The sequence below is a fragment of the Trachemys scripta genome, chromosome 2, assembly GCF_013100865.1.
Source record: "Trachemys scripta elegans isolate TJP31775 chromosome 2, CAS_Tse_1.0, whole genome shotgun sequence".
In the NCBI taxonomy this organism is placed as follows: Eukaryota; Metazoa; Chordata; order Testudines; family Emydidae; genus Trachemys; species Trachemys scripta.
Window position 1 is genome coordinate 115627716 of NC_048299.1, and position 21616 is coordinate 115649331.

The following is a 21616-nucleotide window of genomic DNA, read 5'->3' on the forward strand; positions in this document are numbered from 1 at the left end:
GACGCAACTTCAGCTATGCGAATAGCGTAGCTGAAGTCGACGTATCTTAGGTCAATTTACCTGGCCGTGAGGACGGTGGCAAGTCGACCACTGCCGCTCCCCTGTCGACTCCGCTTCCGCGCCTCGCCGCGGTGGAATTCCGGAGTCGACGGCAGAGCAATCGGAGATCGATTTTATCGGGTCTACACTAGACTGATAAATCGATCCCCGATAGATCGATCACTACCCGTTGAGCCGTCGGGTAGTGTAGATGTACCCATAGTCACTTTTAGGGGGGTTATTTCACTTTTCAAATAGAAATCTTTCTTCACCATAAACTTCTCCCCACCCCAAGCTTTTGAAATTTTAGAATGGAGGTTTTATTTGTTTCTTTTAAATTACCAGTCCAATTAACAACTGGCCCAGTAGTTCAAAACTTCAAATTCAATTTTCCTTCCTATAAATAAGCTTCTACTGCTGTGAGCTCTGCAGAGCCAATATAGCTCTGCGAGAATGAGAGAGATTCTTAACCATTCTGTGGTCAAAAACAAAAAAGTTCCAATTTCAGAATATTTATTATTGGGGATGAGCCAGAAAGACCTAAGCTTGGCTGTGGTGAAAGATGCTAGAAAAGGGAAGAGTTAGCATTCAGTGTACAAATCAAAAGGAAGGGGGAAATGTTCGAGTACAATAATTTTGTTTTCAAATGCATGGGGCTTTTAATAAATATCTCAGTCTCAGTATCCTGCAGGAGATTGGAAACAGGCAAGTTTTTTTTGTTGTTGTTTTTGTTTTTTGTTAAGTATCAGGGGGTAGCCGTGTTAGTCTGTATCTACAAAAACAACAAGGAGTCTGGTGGCACCTTAAAGATTAGCAGATTTATTTGGGCATAAGCTTTCGTGAGTAAAAACCTCACTTCTTCGGATGCATCCGAAGAAGTGAGGTTTTTACTCACGAAAGCTTATGCCCAAATAAATCTGCTAATCTTTAAGGTGCCACCAGACTCCTTGTTGTTTTTGTAGATACAGACTAACACGGCTACCCCCTGATACTTAACAAAAAACAAAAACAACAACAAAAAAAACTTGCCTGTTTCCAATCTCCTGCAGGATACTGAGACTGAGATATTTATTAAAAGCCCCATGCATTTGAAAACAAAATTATTGTACTCGAACATTTCCCCCTTCCTTTTGATTTGTACACTGAATGCTAACTCTTCCCTTTTCTAGCATCTTTCACCACAGCCAAGCTTAGGTCTTTCTGGCTCATCCCCAATAATAAATATTCTGAAATTGGAACTTTTTTGTTTTTGACCACAGAATGGTTAAGAATCTCTCTCATTCTCGCAGAGCTATATTGGCTCTGCAGAGCTCACAGCAGTAGAAGCTTATTTATAGGAAGGAAAATTGAATTTGAAGTTTTGAACTACTGGGCCAGTTGTTAATTGGACTGGTAATTTAAAAGAAACAAATAAAACCTCCATTCTAAAATTTCAAAAGCTTGGGGTGGGGAGAAGTTTATGGTGAAGAAAGATTTCTATTTGAAAAGTGAAATAACCCCCCTAAAAGTGACTATGGGTACATCTACACTACCCGACGGCTCAACGGGTAGTGATCGATCTATCGGGGATCGATTTATCAGTCTAGTGTAGACCCGATAAAATCGATCTCCGATTGCTCTGCCGTCGACTCCGGAATTCCACCGCGGCGAGGCGCGGAAGCGGAGTCGACAGGGGAGCGGCAGTGGTCGACTTGCCACCGTCCTCACGGCCAGGTAAATTGACCTAAGATACGTCGACTTCAGCTACGCTATTCGCATAGCTGAAGTTGCGTCTCTTAGGTCGACCCTCCCCTCCCCCAGTGTAGACCTAGCCTATATCTGAACATAGGGATTTATAATGGAAATACGTGTGCACAGTGGTAGGTCATCCAGTAGTGGTATTAAAACAATACTTCTATTTTTTTAGGCCCTGATTCAGGAAATCCCTTAAGTATGTGTAGAATTTTAAGCATGTGAATATTCCCATATTGAACTCACATATATTTAAATGCCCTCTTGATCTGGGACATTTGTGTTTTGTCCAGATCTTTTATAGTTCTTTGGATTCTTCTAAATCCTAATGTCAGAGGATGGGGTTGGGCAGCGGTGATAGTCTTGAGTCCAAATGGTACATTTTCAGTTGATGTAGGTATCTTATGAGAGTTTAGCATACTGGATAACTGCTGCAGCAAAATTTTCTCACATGCTCTCTGTAGGAGATATTTGTTACAGTAGAATTGGTTCTTTTTTCAATTCTTTTTCCTCCTCTTAAGGTTTGGACATCTAACTGTGGCTCACATCTTGTTGGAGAATGGTGCTGATCTCAATGCACAGAATAAGCTGGGAGCCAGTGTACTTACAATGGCTTCTAGAGGTGGCCATGTCAGTGTCGTGAAATTGTTGCTGGAATCTGGAGCTTTTGTTGATAATTATGACCATTTTAATACCAGTTTGGTTGACAACAGCAAAGAGGAACTGCCTGATATAACACCACTAATCGCAGCCGCCCAGCATGGATATGAGGCAGTGGTGCACTTGCTACTGGACTGGGGAGCTGATTGTAATTATACTGTGAAGACTGTGGGCTGGAGTCCTCTAATGCTGGCAGCTGTTAGTGGAAAGCTGAGCTTGGCACAACAACTCATGGACAAGGGAGCCAATCCTAATCACCTAAATGTGCTGAATAAAACACCTTTTGAAATCTCCATTGGCTTCAAACATAAAGACATGAAAGATTATTTGGAATCACTAACAACAATCAGACCCCTGACAGGTATGGGCTACTATTCTTTTGGTTTCTTTTCTGCAGGGTTTAGGTTAGACATTTTTGAGACATAAGAACCAAAGAGGTAGTAATTAATGTACATTTTATACTTTGAGGCACAGGGCTCTTGATCTAGATGTTTTTGGAGTGGATTTACTCACCTTTGCCTGCAAACAGGTTTTCTCCAAATAATATGGAGGCATGTTAGTATTTCCATAGTTTTATAGCAACAAGACTGTGAATTTGACTTGAAAAATTAAAACAAAAAAATTGGTGTTCCAAGCGGGATCCTATTTGTGCTCTTTTAGGGGAAAATAAAAATATTTATCCAAAGGGTCAAAGATGTTGAAAAATTGAAGACAAATCAGAGAAGAGCTACGAGAATGATTCAAGTCTAGAAATCCTGCCTTGCAGTGAGAGACTAAAGGAGCTCAGTCTTATTAGTTTAACAAAGAGAAGGTTAAGAGGTAACTAAATCAAAATCTAAATACATCTACATAGGGACAAGAAATCTTATATCGGAGGGCTCTTTTCTTTAGCAGACAAAGGCATAGTAATGTTGGAATGGAATGTCTAAATGGAAATAAGACAATTTTTTAACAAAGAGAATAATTAACTTTTGGAACAGACCACCAAAGAATGTGGTAAATTCTTTATCAGTTCAAGTTTTTAAAGCAAGATTGAATGTGTTTTTAAAATATATACTGTAGTTCATCCATAAATTTCTGGGTCTGATGCAGGAATTATTGGGCAAAAGAAATTATGCCAGCAAAATTTATGTCACTCAGAGAGTGTGTTTTTTCACACCCCTGAGTGACAAAAGTTTTGCTGACATAAGTGCTAGTGTAGACAAAGCCATAATCCCTGCCATACACTGGGGTCTAGCTATATACTCTCAAAAGGGGCAAGGCAGCAGAAAGGGACACTCACATGAGTTTTGCAGCTCTTAAATATCTGCTAATATGCTGTAAGATGGCTGGCTGATGTGCCCGGTGAGGGAAGGAGAATTCACCCCCTAAACAACAGCACACTTCAAATTTTCTTCTCAGGGATTTTTTAAATACACAACATTAAAACAAAAACAAAATATTCTGGCTGCCCTACAGGGTGTTGTCTTAACCCTTGTCTCCAGGGCTTCACAGTCCTTATATGCTTTTGTCCAGGGGGTCTCCAGCTCAGGCTTTCTTCCAGCCAGTTGCAGTTCCCTGGTGTCTTCCTATCTGGCCTTTTATTTGACAGGTGCAAGGAGTCCCCCTTTCCAGGTCCTTTCCTGACCCGGGGTCTCTCCTTTCTGGCCCTTTGCCTAAGAGTTAGGAAGCATTCTATACAGGTTCCTCTAGTGCATGTGACTAGGACCAGGTATTACATTCAACTACTGCTCCCAGTTTTAAAGAGTCCAAGGAATTCTCATTCTTCCTTTGGTTTCTCTTCTCAGCATTTGACTGTGTGCAGTATTTTGGAATTACTCCCTGTGAAGTCCAGTTATGGACAGAAAACGTCTGTGTAAAAATGGCAACTTCTAACTTAGTAGTTCTGTCCACCTCTTCTTGATTTCATTTCAAATATATCATTACTTTATACTTCTGTTAGCACTGAATTGCCAATAATGCTTTGGAAGAGGGAGCTGGATTTATTATCTGACCTTGTATACACAAAACAGAATATATCTCTTTTTCCCTTAATTATGTGGTGCCAACAGTTCCTAGAGACTTCACAGAGATATATGAAGACAAACACCATGTCCTAAAAAACTTAAAATTGGAATAATTTCATATGCAGAATTTTTATCCTCTGACTGCCAGATGCTGGGACTGGAGAGCAGGGGATGGATCATTTGATAATTTCCCTGTTCTGGTCATTCCCTTTGAAGAATCTGGCATTGGCCACGGTCGGAAGACAGGATACTGGGCTAGGTGCACCATTGGTCTGACCCAGTATGGCCATTCTTACGTTCTTTTATCATTGATAAAAGGATGGAGATGATGGCCTTGGAAAGGGGGTTTAGAAAAATATTTTTTTTTATGTGAACTGAGCAAATTTGATGTGGAAATCCATAAGTAGAAATGAAAATGGAATCCCACAAAGCCATTTTTTTGCTAGGTTTCAGAGTAGACTTGCACTTTGGGGAATATTTACCCAGTGTAGAAGCTCACACATTTTATCCCAGAAATTCACACTAATGCTTTGAACCTTATTGTGGGCCTTCTGAAGTGAATGCCATCCTTTAACAGATATTTTACTCTTCCAGACACATTACTGTATACATTTCAAGATTTCTTTTCCTTATACAGAATAGATGTTAGGTGGCAAACAACTCTACTGATCCTTTATACGGTTTGTAGTCCTGCTCCTGTACTGAGAACCCTGCAGGTGGACCTCTGCTCCCACAGGGCCTATATTAGTTTCTGTATGCTTTCTTCTTTACTGATCAAATAGAAGCCCGAATGTACATTTTGGAATAAGATAATTATACGTAGAATATTGTGACGGGGGTCCCACGGAGCCACTCTGAGGTTACTCAATTAGGGTGAACTGCAAAGAATGGGGCAGACAATCTGCAAAGCTGGTGGATATTCCAATACTTAGATTTACCAAGCCAGCATAAACAGCTTTTATAATATATTACTGTTTACCCAGAAGCCAACAACACAGGTCCCTTAAAGCAGTGGTCACCAACCGGTCAATCGCGATCAACTGGTCGATCCTAGAGGATCTCCCAGTCGAATGCAATCTCTGGTGGTGTAGCGTGGCAGCTGCTAAGGCAGACTCCCTGCCTACCCTGGCCCCACACTCTCCTGGAAGCACCATACCTGCAACTCTCATTGGCCGGGACAGCTGTGGGGGCCGTGCTTGCAGAGAGGAGCAGTGTGCGGAGTCACATGCTCCGCACTTCTCCCCCCCCCCCCCCAGGGACGCGTTGGCCCCTTCCAGGAGCGGTGTGGGGCCGGGGTAGGCAGGGAGCCTGCCTTAGCCTCGCTGCGCCTGCCACCTGCCGCCGACTGGGAGCTGCCGGAAGTAAGTGCTGCTTGTGGGAGGCCACACCCCAATCCCCAGCCTGAGTCTCCTCCTGGAGCCAGCACCTCATAGCCCCTCATTCACCCCAACCCCCTGCCCCAGCCCTGACCCCCTCCCAGAGCCAGCACCCTGTACCCCTTCGTGCAGTCCAACACTCTGCACCAGCCTAGAGCCCCCTCCTGCACCCAAACTCCCTGCTAGAGCTTGTACCCCTCACCCCCTTATGCACCCCAACTCCCCTGCCCCAGGCTCAGCTCAGAGACCCCTCCCATGCTACGAACCCCTCAGCTGCAGCCCAGTGCCTGTACCCCTTCCCGAACCACAACCTACTACAGCCCGGTGAAAGTGAGTGAGGGTGGGGGAGAGTGAGCAATGGAGAGAGGGGGCATGGAGTGAGTGGGGCAAGTCTTTGGGGAAGGGGCAGGGCCTTGGTGAAGGGGCGGGGCAGATCTTGGGTTGCCCTTAGATTCAAAAAGTGATCTTGGGCGTAAAAAGGTTGGAAACCACTGCCTTAAAGCAACCCAGCTTCAGGCCTTCACCCAGACACCCAAGTCAAATATGATGAGCATTACTGAAAATTTTATTCATCATATAAGAAAGTTCTACCAATCCCAAAGGATCGGACACGTTACCTCCCATGTTCAGGAATACTTCAGATCTTACCCAAATATACATTTACAGCCAATCCTTATTAAGTAAATTAAAAATTATTAAAAAAGAAAATAGAGAGCGTATTGGTTAAAAGATCAATATACATACAGACATGAGTACAGATCTGAGATCAGATTCATAGGAGAGATGGTGAGCTTTGTATTTGCAAAGAGTACTTTCAGAATTAGTCCAATGTCTATATTCAGGGTGATCCAGATGAGACTGGAGATCTCAGTCTTATGACTTAAGCTTCCCCTGCATGAAGCATCAAGCAGACCTGAGATAAAAAGAGGATTAGGACCCAAGGGATTTTTATACAGTTCCAGGCCTTCTCTTGACAGCTCGGAGTCCTTAGGCAAAGATTCATCAATCATGGAGACTTTGAAGTAGACCGATTTCCTAAGCATCACCAGTAATTAGCTACACAGATTAACATAAGGCAATTTATCTGTTAGGCAATTTATCACAAACTTTAAAGAGACATATAGACAATGACATTATTTCACCCAAGATTCATCTAAATGTTAATATTCCCTTTTGATCTCTGAATCAATATCTATTGTGACAGAGAAGAACTGTCAGTTTACATGGGTAACATCTAATAAGATATAAGTAAACATACAATTAGTATCACTTGTAATTCTCTAACAATACAGGTTTGTATTTCACAGTTCTAGCCTATGTAACATGGAATGGCCCTAATTACCATGTACATACTTTTCTAACATGTCTCTAAAAGGTTGACTCTGGGTCATTTAGCCTGCGAGCCGCTTAACCCTTTCTGGCCATGCGTCACACTTTGTATAAGATTTGTTGCAATTATATAACGTGGTAGCAACAATGATTTGCCTGGTCATACTCTAATCAGATAACATCACAAATATATTTTTACTTTTTATGCTAAATTAATTGTACTAAAAAATTTTAGCTACATGACTCAAATTTTAATACAGATATTTGTATTTTCTCAGATAATGACAAGAGGCAACCTGATGTCTTTCATGCTTTGAAAATGGGTAAGCATTAAAAAAAATTCACCACCAAATCTGTTTCTTGAGACTGTAAGGCAGGCTTACTTGCTAACATGGAAAATTGAAACAGTGTGTACTGGAGTTATAGGCTACTTTGCCCTTTCCTTACTATTTAGATAAAGATATGAACAAAAGCTACATCAGTGCTTAGCGTATCAAAGGACGCAAAATCAGAGGTTCTGACAAGCTAAAAAAGACATTCACTGCCTTTGATTCCTTTGACACACTGGGAGGATATCAAAATGAGAAATCCACTCCGACATTTTCAGGACTCAATTACAAGTAAATAACAAGGTGGATGGGTGACAGTCAGCAAGAATTCTTCCTGCAGTGTTGCAGGAGGACAGGACTGTAACAAGAGCTGTGCCATGCTGATTCTGTCAGTCTTTCAAAGTTTGTATATAGTCCCTCAGTTCTTGCCAGTAGACTAGATGATGTGTAACTAGATTAATCTATCTTTGCCCTGGCTGAGACTGATGACAGGCTGTCAGGGGATGATGGGGTGGGTGCTGATGTCCCAACTGGTATTGACAATCAACTTCTCTAGATGACAACACTGGAGTATCTTCTGTATCCTCACGAGACCCCAGCAAGTCCAGGACATGGCTATCAATCTGGGTGAGGCTTTGAACCTGTAGACTCCATCAGTACAGGAAGAGATCTATGCATTCTTGAGCATGGCCTTGATCAAACTGACCATCTACATACAACCTTCTCTGATATAAGTGTTATCAAGAAGTATAACACTTAGGAACACAGTATAACACAGAGGAAGCTCCCACCAGTGACTGGAAAGATAAGCAGACAAGAAATTAAAATCCAGTGCACACAGTGAATAGACTACCCAAACAAATTCAAAACAGATAAATTAAAATATTTCAGCCTTATGCTGATCAGTAAAAGTCAGCAGTCAACCATTCATGCAAAATGAGTTACCTAATCTACATCATAGCAACCTGGCTTGCTGACACCATTTCCCCCATGCTAGGTCACTTGGGCCCACCAACCCAGTCCACAGAATGCAAATTAGTAGATGATGTAGCCATAATTCTCACTTCCAGATTCAAGTGCAGGAAATATATACTTGAAACAAAATCTTTGCAGTTCATCTATCTGACCTATAAGACCAGGGACAAATCCAGACTGTATAGCCTGCTAATCCACAGATCTTTGGAGACCAGTGACTTTTTAGAAGAGCAGCTTGAGATGCTATCTGACATAGTAATGAAGAGATGAAGATCTGTTGTCTTGAAAAACCAACATTCAAATGGATGAGGCCACAGATGCAGCAGTACAAAATCTCTTATCCCTGCTATCAGGTGGGTTCTTTACCTTTCTTCTGCAAACCTGAGGTGGTGTGGTCTAGGTCATTCAGGACAACAAGTCTGTAATATACTGTGTCATCAAGGAAAGAGGAGCAACAATAGCAAAGTGTTTTGGCACTCAGCAGTGAAAAAGTCCTTGAAGGGTCTAGCTAATGTTTTTCTACCAGTCAAAGACCCAGTTACCATCTGGGATCTGATGCTCACTAACCTATCTATAAAAAGAGGCTTCCTGATGATGGTGACATGAATAAGGAGAGTAAGTAAACTATAGAGTGTTATGCCTGACCCTCCATTTCCAGTTTTTCACAAGACCATGGTTGTTATACATACCCACCCCAAGACCTTAACGAAATAATTAACTTTCTGGTGTGTGTGTGTTTCCCATAAGCTTTATGCACACCGTGAAGAAGTAAGGCTTTACACTGTGGATTTTAAGAGAGCTTTGAGTTTTTACATAGATAAATCTAGGGTGTTTAGAAAATTACTTAGATTTCTTTTTATTCCATATGTGAAACATTGTAAGGGAAATGTCATTGCTTCTTGACATCCATCCAGATGGATTAAATTGTGCACAGAGACTTGTTTGCATTTTAGCTAGTGTTCCCAAATTAGACGGACTTTGGGCTAATTCAACAGGAAATACCTCCTGTGGTTGTCTTCATCACGGTCAAACTGAGAAGCATAGGATTATGTTTACACAATGATAATACCTAGATTTACCTCCAGATCTGATGCTAGATTTGGGAGAGTGCTTTTACAATTGATGTTCAATTAAAAACTTTTCAGCCCGCTTATCTCTGGAGTTTGTACTGCTTGTCAAACTAGCAATACTGAAAATGGGCAGAGACTACTCTGACAAAGAAAGGGATGATACTTGCCAATAACTGCACATCTTCAAGGGTGTTGCTTCCCTACATTCATGCTAACCACCCATCTTCCCTTTTTTTCCTCAGGGTAGGTCTACACTACGAAATTAGGTCGATTTTATAGAAGTCGATCTTTAGAAAGCAATTTTATACAGTCAATTGTATATGTCCTCACTAAGCACATTAAGTCGGCGGAGTGTGTCCTCAATACCGTGGCTAGCATCAGCTCACGGAGCGGTGCACTGTGGGTAGCTATCCCACAGTCCCCACAGTCTCCGTTGCCCTTTGGAATTCTGAGTTAAGCTCCCAATGTCTAATGGGGCAAAAAGATTGTCGTGGGTGGTTTTGGGTACACGTCATCAGTCTCCCTTCCCTCTTTTCCTCTCTCCCTCCCTCTATGAAAGCAATGGCAGACAATCATTTTGCGCCTTTTTTCCTGGATTACTAGTGCAGACGCCATAGCATGGCAAGCATGGAGCCTGCTCAGCTCACCGATGCTGTCGTGAGCATTGTAAACACCTTGCGCATTATCCTGCAGTATGTGCAGAACCTGGCTAGGACCTGCCAGCATGAGAGTGATTGTGAGGAGGACATGGACACAGACGTTCCTGAAAGCACGGGATGAGGCAATTGGGACATCATGGCGGCAGTGGGGCAGCTTGATACAAAGGAACACTGATTCTGGGCCCGGCAAACAAGCACAGACTGGAGGGACCGCATAATGTTGCAGGTCTGGGATATTTCCCAGTGGCTGCGAAACTCTCGCATGCGTAGGGCCACTTTCCTGGAACTTTGTGAGTTACTTTCCCTTGCCCTGAAGCGCAGGAATACCAAGATGGGACCGGCCCTGACAGTTGAGAAGTGAGTGGCGATAGCCCTGTGGAAGCTTGCAACGCCTGACTGCTACTGGTCAGTCAGGAATCAATTTGGAGTGGGCAAATCTACTGTGGGGACTGCTGTGATCCAAGTAGCCAATGCAATCACTGACCTTCTGCTAACAAGGGTAGTGACTCTGGGAAATGTGCAGGGCATAGTGGATGGCTTTGCTGCAATGGGGTTCCCTAGTACGTAAACTGCAAGGGGGTACTTCCCAATGATGCTGCAAGTACTGGTGGATCACAAGGGACGTTTCACCGACATCAACATGGGATTGCCAGGAAAGGTGCATGACGCTCGCATCTTTAGGAACTCCGGGCTGTTCGAGCAGCTGCAAGAAGGGACTTACTTCCCAGACCAGAAAATTACCATTGGGGCTGTTGAAATGCCAATAGCTATCCTTGGGGACCCAGCCTACCCCTTACTCCCATGGCTTATGAAGCCGCACACAGGCAGCCTGGACAGTAGTAAGAAGCAGTTCAACTATAGGCTGAACAAGTGCAGAATGGTGGTAGAATGTGCCTTTGGATGTTTAAAAGCTTGCTGGTGCTGTTGCTGACTAGGTTAGACCTCAGCACAACCAATGTTCCCATTGAAATATTGGGAGCATAAGCTTTCGTGGGTAAGAACCTCACTTCTTGGATCTGAAGAAGTGAGGTTCTTACCCACGAAAGCTTATGCTCCCAATACTTCTGTTAGTCTTAAAGGTGCCACAGGACCCTCTGTTGCTTTTTACAGATTCAGACTAACACGGCTACCCCTCTGATAACATTCCCATTGTTATTGCTGCTTGCTGTGTGCTCCATAATATCTGTGAGAGTAAGGGGGAGACATTTATGGCGGGGTGGGAGGTTGAGGCAAAATGCCTGGCGGCCAATTTTGAGCAGCCAGACACCAGGGCAATTAGAAGAGTACAGCTAGGCGTGCTGCGCATCAGAGAGGCTTTGAAAACCAGTTTCATGACTGGCCAGGCTATGGTGTGACAATTGTGTGTGTTTCTCCTTGATGCAAACCCGCCCCTTTGTTGATTTTAATTCCCTGAAAGCCAACCACCCTCCCCCCTTCGATCACAGCTAGCAAAGGAAATAAAGTCACTATTGTTTTGAAACCATGCATTCTTTATTAATTAAAAAAAAGTGAGATAACTGACAAGGTAGCCCGGGTGGGGTGGGGGAGGAGGGAAGGACAAGGCCACATTGCTTATTGTAGCCACACAACAAATCAAAACTGTTTGAATGACAGCCTTCTGTTGCTTGGGCCATCTTCTGGAGTGGAGTGGCTGGGTGCCCGGAGCCTCCCCTCCGCGTTCTTGGGCATCTGGGTGAGGAGGATATGGAACTTGGGGAGGAGGGCAGGCGGTTATGCAGTGGATGCAGCAGTGGTCTGTGCTCTTGTTGCCTTTCCTGCAGCTCCACCAGATGCCTGATCATGTCCGTTTGCTCCCCCATTAGCCTCAGCATCGCCTTCTGCCTCTTCTCATCGCGCTCACTTAATGCTTTCCTGGCCTGTGTCACTGAATGCCTCCATGCATTCAGCTGTTCCCTATCCGTGTGGGAGGACTGCATGAGCTTGGAAAACACGCCAACATGAGTGCATTTTTTTCGCCTTCTAATCTGTGATAACCTCTGGGACAGAGATGATAGGGGGAGCATAGAAACATTTGCACGTGCGGGGGGATAAAAAGGGAGAGTAGAATTTAAGAAGATACATTTCTGAGAAGAAAAGGGAGACTCACAGTGAATCAAGCAATTCACAGCAGACAGCACATGTGCTTTAGGTACAAGGTCGCATTTTGCCTTTTATATTGAGCACCTGCTGGTATTGTGACACATCACACACGGCTGGGCAACAGAATTCAGTTTCCAGGCAGCCATGGTAAGCCAAAGGGTACGTGGGGTTGGCTTCTAACGCCTTCATAATATGTGGGAATGGTTTCAAACTGCAGCACCCTCCTTTCCCAGCGCAAGCAATGCTGGTTGGGTTTGCCATTTAAAAGGAGGGGCTGCGGTTTTCGGGTAGATGTGCAGGACACCCCTCCCCCAACTCCACTGTGTGGCTATTCTCTGGGATGATCCCTTCACCCCTCCCCCCACTGCGTAGCTATTCTCAGGGATGATCCCTTTTAGCCAAGATCAAACAGCCCTGCATAAATGAGGTCCTTTTACAGTTCCCTTACAAAAATTCCCCTATTTCAACCAGGTGACCATGAATGATATCACTCTCCTGAGGCTAACACAGAAAGATATAGACCAAATTTTGCTTGAATGCGACCAAAACCCAGGACCATTCGCTGCCATGCTTTGTGCTGCAATGATTCCAGACTACTTGCTACTGGCTTGGCGTGGTAAAGTGTCCTACCATGGAGGACGAAATAAGGCAGCCCTCCCCAGAAATCTTCTGCAAAGGCTTTCAGAGTACCTCCAGGAGAGTTTCATGGAGATGTCCCTAGAGGATTCCCGCTCCATCCCCAAACACGTTAACAGACTTTTCCAGTAGCTGTACTGGCCGCGAATGCATCCCAATTCTTCAGGGCAAATCAAACATTAAACACAATTGCTTTTATCCCCTGTAGTGTAGTTACAAATGTGCACTCACCAGAGGTGCCTTCTCTGGCTTCAGGGTCGGAACCCGCCTTGGGAGGGTATTGGCTCCAGGGTGATGAAAACGTCCTGGCTGCTGGGGAGAATGGATTCTCCGCTTGCCTGCTGCACATTCTCCTTCTCCTCCTCTTCCTCATCCACAAAATCCTCCTCCCTGTTGCATGAGACTCCCCCCTTGCAGGTGTCCATGGACAGTAGTGGGGTAGTGGTAGGATCCCCCCCAGAATGCCATGCAGCTGATCATAGGAATGGCAAGTATGGGGCTCTGACCCGGAGCGACCATTTGCCTCCTTTGTCTTTTGGTAGGCTTATCTGAGCTCCTTAACTTTCACGCAGCACTGCTGTTTGTCCCTGTTGTAGCCTCTCTCCACCATGCCCTGTACGATTTTGGCATATATATTAGCATTTCTTCTTTTTGATTGGAGTTCGGCTTGCATAGATTCTTCTCCCCATACAGCAATCAAATCCAGTGTCTCCTGTTCGGTCCATGCTGAAGCTCGTTCATGATTCTGGGGAGACTGCATGGTCACCTGTGCTGCTGAGCTTGCCACGCTAACCAAACAGGAAATGAAATTCAAAATTTCCCAGGGCTTTTTCCTGTGTACCTGGCTAGTGCATCTGAGTTGAAAGTGCTGTCCAGAGTGATCAAATTGCAGCACTCTGGGATAGCTCCCGGAGACCAATAACATCGAATTGTGTCTGCATTACCCCAAATTTGACCCAGAAAAGTCGATTTTAGTGCTACGCCCCTCGCCAGGGAGGAGTACAGCAATCGATTTTAAGAGCCATTTAGGTCAACAGAACGGGGTTGGTTGTGTAGACGCATTGCTTATAAAATCGACATAACACGGCTAAATTCGACCTAACCTCATAGTGTAGACCAGGGCTTAGAGTCATCTCAAATCTGTTAAGATGCTAGAGTACAGTAGAAGTAACAAGGCCCCAGTGGCTAACAGGCTCCTTCGTGGTAAAGTTTCGACACCACGTTCGGTCATGTAAGTGAAACAGGATTTTAGGCCTGTTTTAAGTGCAAATCAAAGTGAAACCTTAACTACAGAGTCAATATCAATGTCTCTATAATATTTAATGTACACATTTTATACACCTGCTCTAGGGATTTATCCTTGGAATTATGGGATAGTGCTGTGGTGCACAGTAAAAGACTGGAGGGAGCACTTTGTATGGATACACTAAGCCTGTTTGTGCAAAACAGGACAGATACGCTGATCAGTTGAAGGAACAAATAGCACTACAAATTCTTAGCTGTAACATTTAAACTTGAAATAGTGCAGTTCTCTAATGTAGATGGAACTATAGTGTATGTGAAGTAATAATATTTCTCTTGATGTTGCTATTTCATTTAGTTTTCATAGTACAATACGTTTTAAAGGTGATATATATTTTGTTTCTTTATTTTTCTTTTTAAGTAAGAATATTTTGTCAATGTTAGCAAATCAAAATATGTATTAATTTAGAGGCTGAGAAATTGTCTATTCCTAATATACAGCATTATTCTGTTTTGTGACTTTCTTCATAGGAAATTTTCAGCTGGTTAAAGAGATTGTGGATGAAGACCCAAATCAAGTTAATATTATTAATGGTGATGGTGCTTCTCCACTGATGATTGCCGCTGTAACTGGACAGTTGGATCTTGTACAGCTGCTTGTTGAGAGAAATGCTGACATTGACAAACAAGATAATGTTCATGGCTGGACAGCCCTAATGCAGGCCACATACCATGGGTAAGTGATTTTCCCCCTTGATTAGTGGTAGGAGAGGTACTTCATAGATATGGACACAAAAGTAATCAGTTAGATATTGGCTCAGAATAGCAGAGGGCAAGCTAACTAAAAATTCTATATGCTGATGCCAAGGAACAATAAGTCCTATGCTGGTGAGAAACACCAGGCCTCTCTTAGGTGCTGAAACTTGTGGTATTGTTGATGTGATTTTCCTCAGTGCTAGCTTCAAAAGAAGCTTCAGTTTTGGTTTTGGGACCCTCAGGTTTCTCTAGCAGGTCCTATCTCCAGTAAGTGGCTTGGAGACCCAGGATACCAAGCTGGTACCAAGTGGAAGCCTGTCAGTGCAGAGTAGCACTGGTTCAGAAACCTCAGTCTCTAGTTCCATCAACCACTCTTCACCCCAAGGAAAATAAGAGGAGGAAAGTTCTTAGGGAGCCCTAGTTATTGAACCAGAACTCTCTTATGAAGAAACAGCAGAAGAAGAAACATTGCGACTATGGATCCAAGAATTGAATGGCAGATCTGGAGACTTCAGTGCTGGAGATGCTAAGTGCCAAACTGGTTCTGCAGATAGCCAGGAGCATTATAATTTGTTGCAAAGATTTTGATGTGAGGGTTCCACTGTTTCCCCCCATCAGAAGTGACGCCTCACTTTCTATGTTAGAGGGTTCCTTGCTGGTGCCAGTCCGACAGAATTGAGAGCCACCTAGGTTGTCTATAGACAATATCTGGACAAATTCTAATTCAGGAAAAAGAGCGTGCCATAAGAGGGAAGAGATGGAACATTAGCACTCTTTCACATATGTGACCAATTTTTTTTCCCTTAAAGAAATAAAGAAGTTGTTAAGTATTTGTTGAATCGAGGAGCTGATGTCAATCTACGTGCAAAAAACGGATACACAGCCTTTGACCTGATAATGCTACTGAATGATCCAGGTATGTTATGTCATAGAGCCCAAAGGAAATGCTTGCAATGACAGCACATGCAACAAGGAAAACATCCCTTCTAATTTAGAAAATACATTTGAGTTGTAGAAAACAATCTCCCATGAGTTCCATGTGACAGAGAGAGATTATTTTCTAGAAACAGTATGCTTATTGGATTAAATGGTCAGATAGAAGTATATAGAAATTTATGGGTTATAACTTGTCCTGCTGCCTGATTTTTCAAGTGTGGTGTCAAAATGCAGTGTTTGTGTCACCAGTGTCTTTTCAGTGATGTTGAATTATGATGGCCCAAAGACACTCCTGTGACATCACTAAAAATATAGAGCAAAAATATAGAATAATTATGAAAGTGAAAGCTTCCATTTGCATAGATGGCTTAGTAACCAACAGTAAAGGGAAAGGAAAGAGAATGTGCCATCATCTGGAAAGTGGTGAACTCCTGGGCAAATCTCTTTTTTAGCTCTGTAAGATTGAGTAAAAGTCACATTTCAGGAGTCCAACATTTTTTTATTGAAAAACATCCTAGAAAGAAAGGAAAAACACCTTAAATGAGGCTTTGGTAAAATGTTTTTAATGTGTTTCTATTAAGCTGTCAAATAAACCACTTTAGCTTACGTTATTTGGCACTTTTCTGTTATTCTTACCTGTATCTGAACTGGCTTTTCTGAAGCCAAAGAATGCTGTTTCTCATGGAATTAACCTTTGCTATCTCTGTATTTCCTTCACTCCATCCGAGAGAGAGAATGAACGAACAGGCAGAGGACCTCTTTAAAAAAAACAACAAAAAAACAAGGAAGGTGAAAAAAACTGAACACTAAATAGTTCTTAGTTCTAGTATCACCAGTTGACTATCTAGTGTTGAATGGTAATCATTAGAGGTGTACTGACATCTTGATTGGACAGTGTTCCAAGTAATACTGTGGGTTATTGACAGTACATATCTGCCTGTGACATGTCGCAGTGTCACAGGCAAAAATGTAGAGAAAGAAAACTAATTCAGAAATTCTACTGCTTTGACAGGTCCTTGATACAGTGTGGGCAGGGAGCAGAGAGGAGGACTGCAGCAGGAGCCTAGGTGATCTGCAGGCAGTTAAACACTCAAACTCACAAACCCCAGTCAGCTGGCAGAGCACTTCCCACTCCATGATCTTTTCAATTCAGGGCATCACAACAGACACTCCTTTTTCAGCTGTGTTCTCTAAAGTTTCCCACTATTGCAGCATCACTTGTGGGAGCTCTGGTGTACACAAGGGACTGAAGGCTGTCAGTTCTTTAATCACTGACAAGTACCTGCACCTTTTCTGGATTGGAGCTCTCACTAGTAGAGCTGCACCCAGGGCAGCAATAGTGGGAAATTTTAGGGAAAAAAAAATCTACTGAAGTGTTTTTTCTTGTGGTGAATGTCAACTTGCAGAGCTGATGAAGGTTTCCGGTTTTCTACCCAGTCAGGCTACTGTGTAGGCCAGTTCTTTCCTTCTGGAAGTTTCTTCTGGTTCTGCTGGAAATAAAGTTTTAATGAACTTTTTTCCAGCATCAGCACTGCAAAGACACACATATTTAGTTCCAAATACAAAATGTCCTTTCCCCCCCTAATAAGTCATGTTATTCCAGTCCTTGTGCTTACTAACTCTGGACACTCAAGTATACCTCCCAGCCACTGTCAAGTATCATGGGGTAGCCGTGTTAGTCTGTATCTACAAAAACAACAAGGAGTCTGGTGGCACCTTAAAGACTAACAGATTTATTTGGGCATGCCCAAATAAATCTGTTAGCCACTGTCAAGTCTTCCACTAGTCCATCTCCCCTTAGATCATTCTCTCCCCTTCCACTGCAGCATGTAAAATAATCTGGGATGAGATCTTCAAAAGCACCTAAATTAGCAAAACCAGTCCCATTGAAAGTCCTAGCTCCCTTAGGTGTTCCTAATGCCCTTGGATCTTGTCTTTGTGACACGTTACTGCTCAGCAACCGAAGTGTGAGTGCACAGTGCACTACTTTGCTGTGCAGTAACATCCCATATGGACACTGCTACAGTGCATAAAAGGTCCACAGTGCGCTTTGACATATGGCTCTTTGAAACAGCTGGCCACACAGTAACATAGACAAATCCTTAGACACTTTTGCAAATCCCATCTCTAACCCTTGTGTATTTCATTAAAAGCTTTGGGGGAAATCCTGACCCCAGTGAAGTTAATATTAAAACTCCTGTTGTCTTCAGTGCTGTCAAGGACCCACACTTTGTTTTTAGAACACTTATTGCCAGTATAAAATATTACTTTGCTAATGTATATCTCGCTTGTGGTTTGTTCTCCTCTGTCTTTCCTCTTTCATTCACTCCACTTTGTTTTTTTCTGCCTTGTGTCTTGGTGTATTCTCCATCATTTTCACTATCTTGTTTCCCATAGATTAATTTTTACACAGTGTTTAATGGCTTTTAAAATGTGCAATTTATTTTTTCTCTAGATTCATTATTGTCATTTTTTTTTTTGTCTCCCAGATACTTTTTTTGATTCTGTCTCACTCTTCAGCATTTTTTCTCTTCAGGAGTCTCTCTTTCTTTCCCTCATTTTGCCTTCCCATCTTCACTCTTATATCCATTCTTTCTGTCCTCTCCCTCTTTTTTCTGTTTTTCCCTCCTTTCTTTCTTCTACTTCTTTTCAGTCTCTTTGTTGTTTAATCTGAGCATTGCTCTTCCCTCTGGAATTTGTCTTCAAACTTCCTATCTCCAGCCTATGCTCAAGGAAAGAGAAAAGAATATCCTTTCTCTCTGCTCTCTTCTTCTGTCTCAGGTGAGAAAAAGTAGCTTCTCGATGTTTTTCTTACCCCCCCCATCAAGCAACTGTCAGGTTCATTTGTTAAAGTGTTCTTGATTCTGACTGAGCGGAGCGCTCTTCTTGCTGTTCAATACTCTTTAGTCTTGTTCTAGTGAATCAAACACTGATAGTGCTTCTGTAGATTTGGTGGTATAAGTACCACTGTGTAAGTCAGCAGCTCACTGAGCGCAGGGCCACCATTCAATATTTGTGGTCAATCCACCTTTGTAGCTGAATGTTATGAAAGTTTCACCTCGAGAAGAATAGATAGGGAGGGGAAAACAGGGAGCCCTTGGCACCAGAACTTTAGACATATGTGTCTGGTGCTGTTGCCTTACACTCTCATAGGATGCATAGGAGAAGCTTCAGCACATCAATCCTGGATATATATTTGAGATGAAGGGACATTTACAAGTAAAACAAAACAAAAACTAATTTTGTGTTCTCCAGACACAGAACTTGTACGTCAACTAGCATCAGCCTGCATGCAAGTAGACAAAGACAAGGGTAAGCAGAACAACAAATCGTCTTTGCCCTGTTCTAGAAGTAGGCAATCTTTAAATACCCTGATGTTGCCAGATGACAAGGGAGGATTAAAGGTAAACAAATTTCATATGTACTCTCTCTTTGATGATTTCTGCATAAATAACAAATATACAATTTACTCTAAGGTATGAAGTGTGGAAAGTCACCACACGGAAGTGTTTTAGACCTAGGACATAACTAACATATTTGCTTTCTGCAAGCCAAGTATGCATTAGTCCTATCTGATTTTCTAAGATGTGGATTGTGGTAGACTTTTTGGCTGCTTGAGTGGTGGTAAGGAGATGGGGTGGAACTGTTTCTTTAATTTTAGAGGACAGTTGATATAAGCACCCTTACAAAGAAACTTATTCCAGAGTGGGAAAAGTCACTGTGTAGTTAAGGTTATAACTGAGTTTCCATTTTAATCCTGATTTTAGTTCTCATTCTGAAAAAAGTTGTATTGGCCTAAAATTGGTTAGGTTACATCTACAGCCAAGTTAGAATTTTTCTACAGCATTCAAAATGAATGGGATATGAGGTTTAATTAGTATTGTGAGCGGAAGAGGGGGATGTGGGCTGCTCTTATGTTGACAGAATCAGTTCGCTTCACTGCAGAGTTTGCAGTTCCAGCTCTGCCCATCCCCTCTCTGCCAGAGGAGGAGGCTGGGACAGGGCAGAGGTTTAAGAGTAGGGAGCACCAGAGCACTGCTCCATGCTCTGCAATAGAGGGAACTGCTCTAAGTGTCAGTGCTGGGCCAGCTATTTGGCTCCAAAGCTCAGGGCTCATGTGAGGAAAGGAGTCCCTACCCTGAAAAAAAGGGGACATTAGCAGAGTTCATCTCTGAGAGTGGTGTCAGATCTACATTTCATCCTCTTTCTGTGATCTCACCTGCTGCATCAAGGGTAAGGTGATGGGACCATTCAGACAGCCCCACCATACTGTTGCCCCATAACAGTTCCAGGGGTTAGAGTTGTGATTTTTATCCTCCCAGGTAGTGCTGTATTCCCTCTGCCTGGAACTGCAGGTGAGTCACCGGCTGGGGAAGCTGTTAGGGGAGCTGGGCTGGCACTACAGCACTAAAGTTAGTTTTAGAGGCAAGTTGTACATGTGCCAGACAGCTGAAGGTGCTGTAGGAGGAATATTGATACCAGCTCCACTCCTCCAGCAGCATGTAGGATAGGGCTGAACGCTGCATTCCTTACAGACCGTCAGCTTCTAGCTCCTCCCTCTCTTTGTTCCCTCCAGGCTCCCTGCTAGGCTCTGAGGGGGCAGGGAGAGGAAGAAAGCAGGCGGTAGCTGCAACTCCATCAAGAACGGAGATCTCGGCTCTATTATATAATGGAGTCTGTGCACTCATGTTTGCATTCCATGCAGGGATCAGAGTAGATTCTCGAAGATGAAGAGTATAACGAGGAGCTCTTTGAGTGGGACCCAGGATCCCAATATGCTTGCAGAGGAGGCAGCTAAGCTGGGTTGGTAAAAGGAGGAACCTCAGGGTGAAGGACCTTCTGTATCAGATATGCAGCTTTCTATTGTAAAATGTATTGACGAAGGCTAAGTTTTGTAGGCTGGTAAAATATGGATTCCATCAAATGGCTCCTGCAAAATTTGGGAAGCACAATTATTTAACTACCTCAGTATCTGGTGCATTGGCCGTCTGGATCACATGCTGCTGTAATGCACTATTGCCCTGCAGACTTCACCACAACGGCACTGATTGAATATTTCATTCCCCAAATGAGACTCAGCTGATTGGTAATTATCCAGAACAGCTGTCTTTCACAGAGCAATTCCCATTTTTTTGCAGAATAAGGGGAGCTCTCATACTTGTGATCTGGTACTGTAGTACTGCACTACAGAACAGACACTTTATCCTGAACTTACATAGCCGCTGAAGTTTAGCCCAGGTTTCAAGAACAATTCTGCCCCGCCAGCCTGTGGTTGTGCGCCAAACCCACAAGTGGCATGCCATCTACAGAAGATCTGCGAATAGCGTATAAGCGTATACTCATACGCCAACCACCACTGCTTACCTGTTGTTACATGAATGCTCTGAATTGCTGGTCTTGGCTCTTTCTTCCCAGAGTTACTCTCAGAACAACCACCACTGCCATCTTGCCACTCACTTTCAGGGACCTTGCTGAGCAAGGAACGAGAACAGAGCTTTCATTCTGGCTTCCATTTTTGAGGAAAAGGACAGGAAACGGTGCTGGCACCAAGGGATTAACGGGATTTACCCCCAGAGAATTATGGGAGTTTGACTTCTCTTCTGAGTTTTGAGAACTTCAGGTAGCTGTACTGGAACTGCAGAGAAGGTAGACAGAGGGCAGATGGACTGCACTGGTGTAGTATAGTGATAGTGTTGATGTGAGACAAAGCTGTACCTGAAACAGCCTGGCTAATATGGACATGGTACACCATAGATACTCACAGAGGAGCCA

At 43.2% G+C, this 21616-nt stretch overlaps 1 protein-coding gene across 1 annotated transcript in view; it reads left to right on the forward strand.

Annotated features, from left to right (window-relative positions):
* Positions 1–2221: 2221 nt before the first annotated feature.
* Positions 2222–21616, forward strand: part of ANKS6 (ankyrin repeat and sterile alpha motif domain containing 6) — an 81671-nt gene continuing 62276 nt past the window's right edge. Inside the window, 6 exon segments of the mRNA XM_034761465.1 lie at positions 2222–2258; positions 2261–2791; positions 7420–7464; positions 14684–14888; positions 15718–15824; positions 19100–19248. Coding sequence (XP_034617356.1) covers positions 2222–2258; positions 2261–2791; positions 7420–7464; positions 14684–14888; positions 15718–15824; positions 19100–19248 — 1074 coding nt within the window.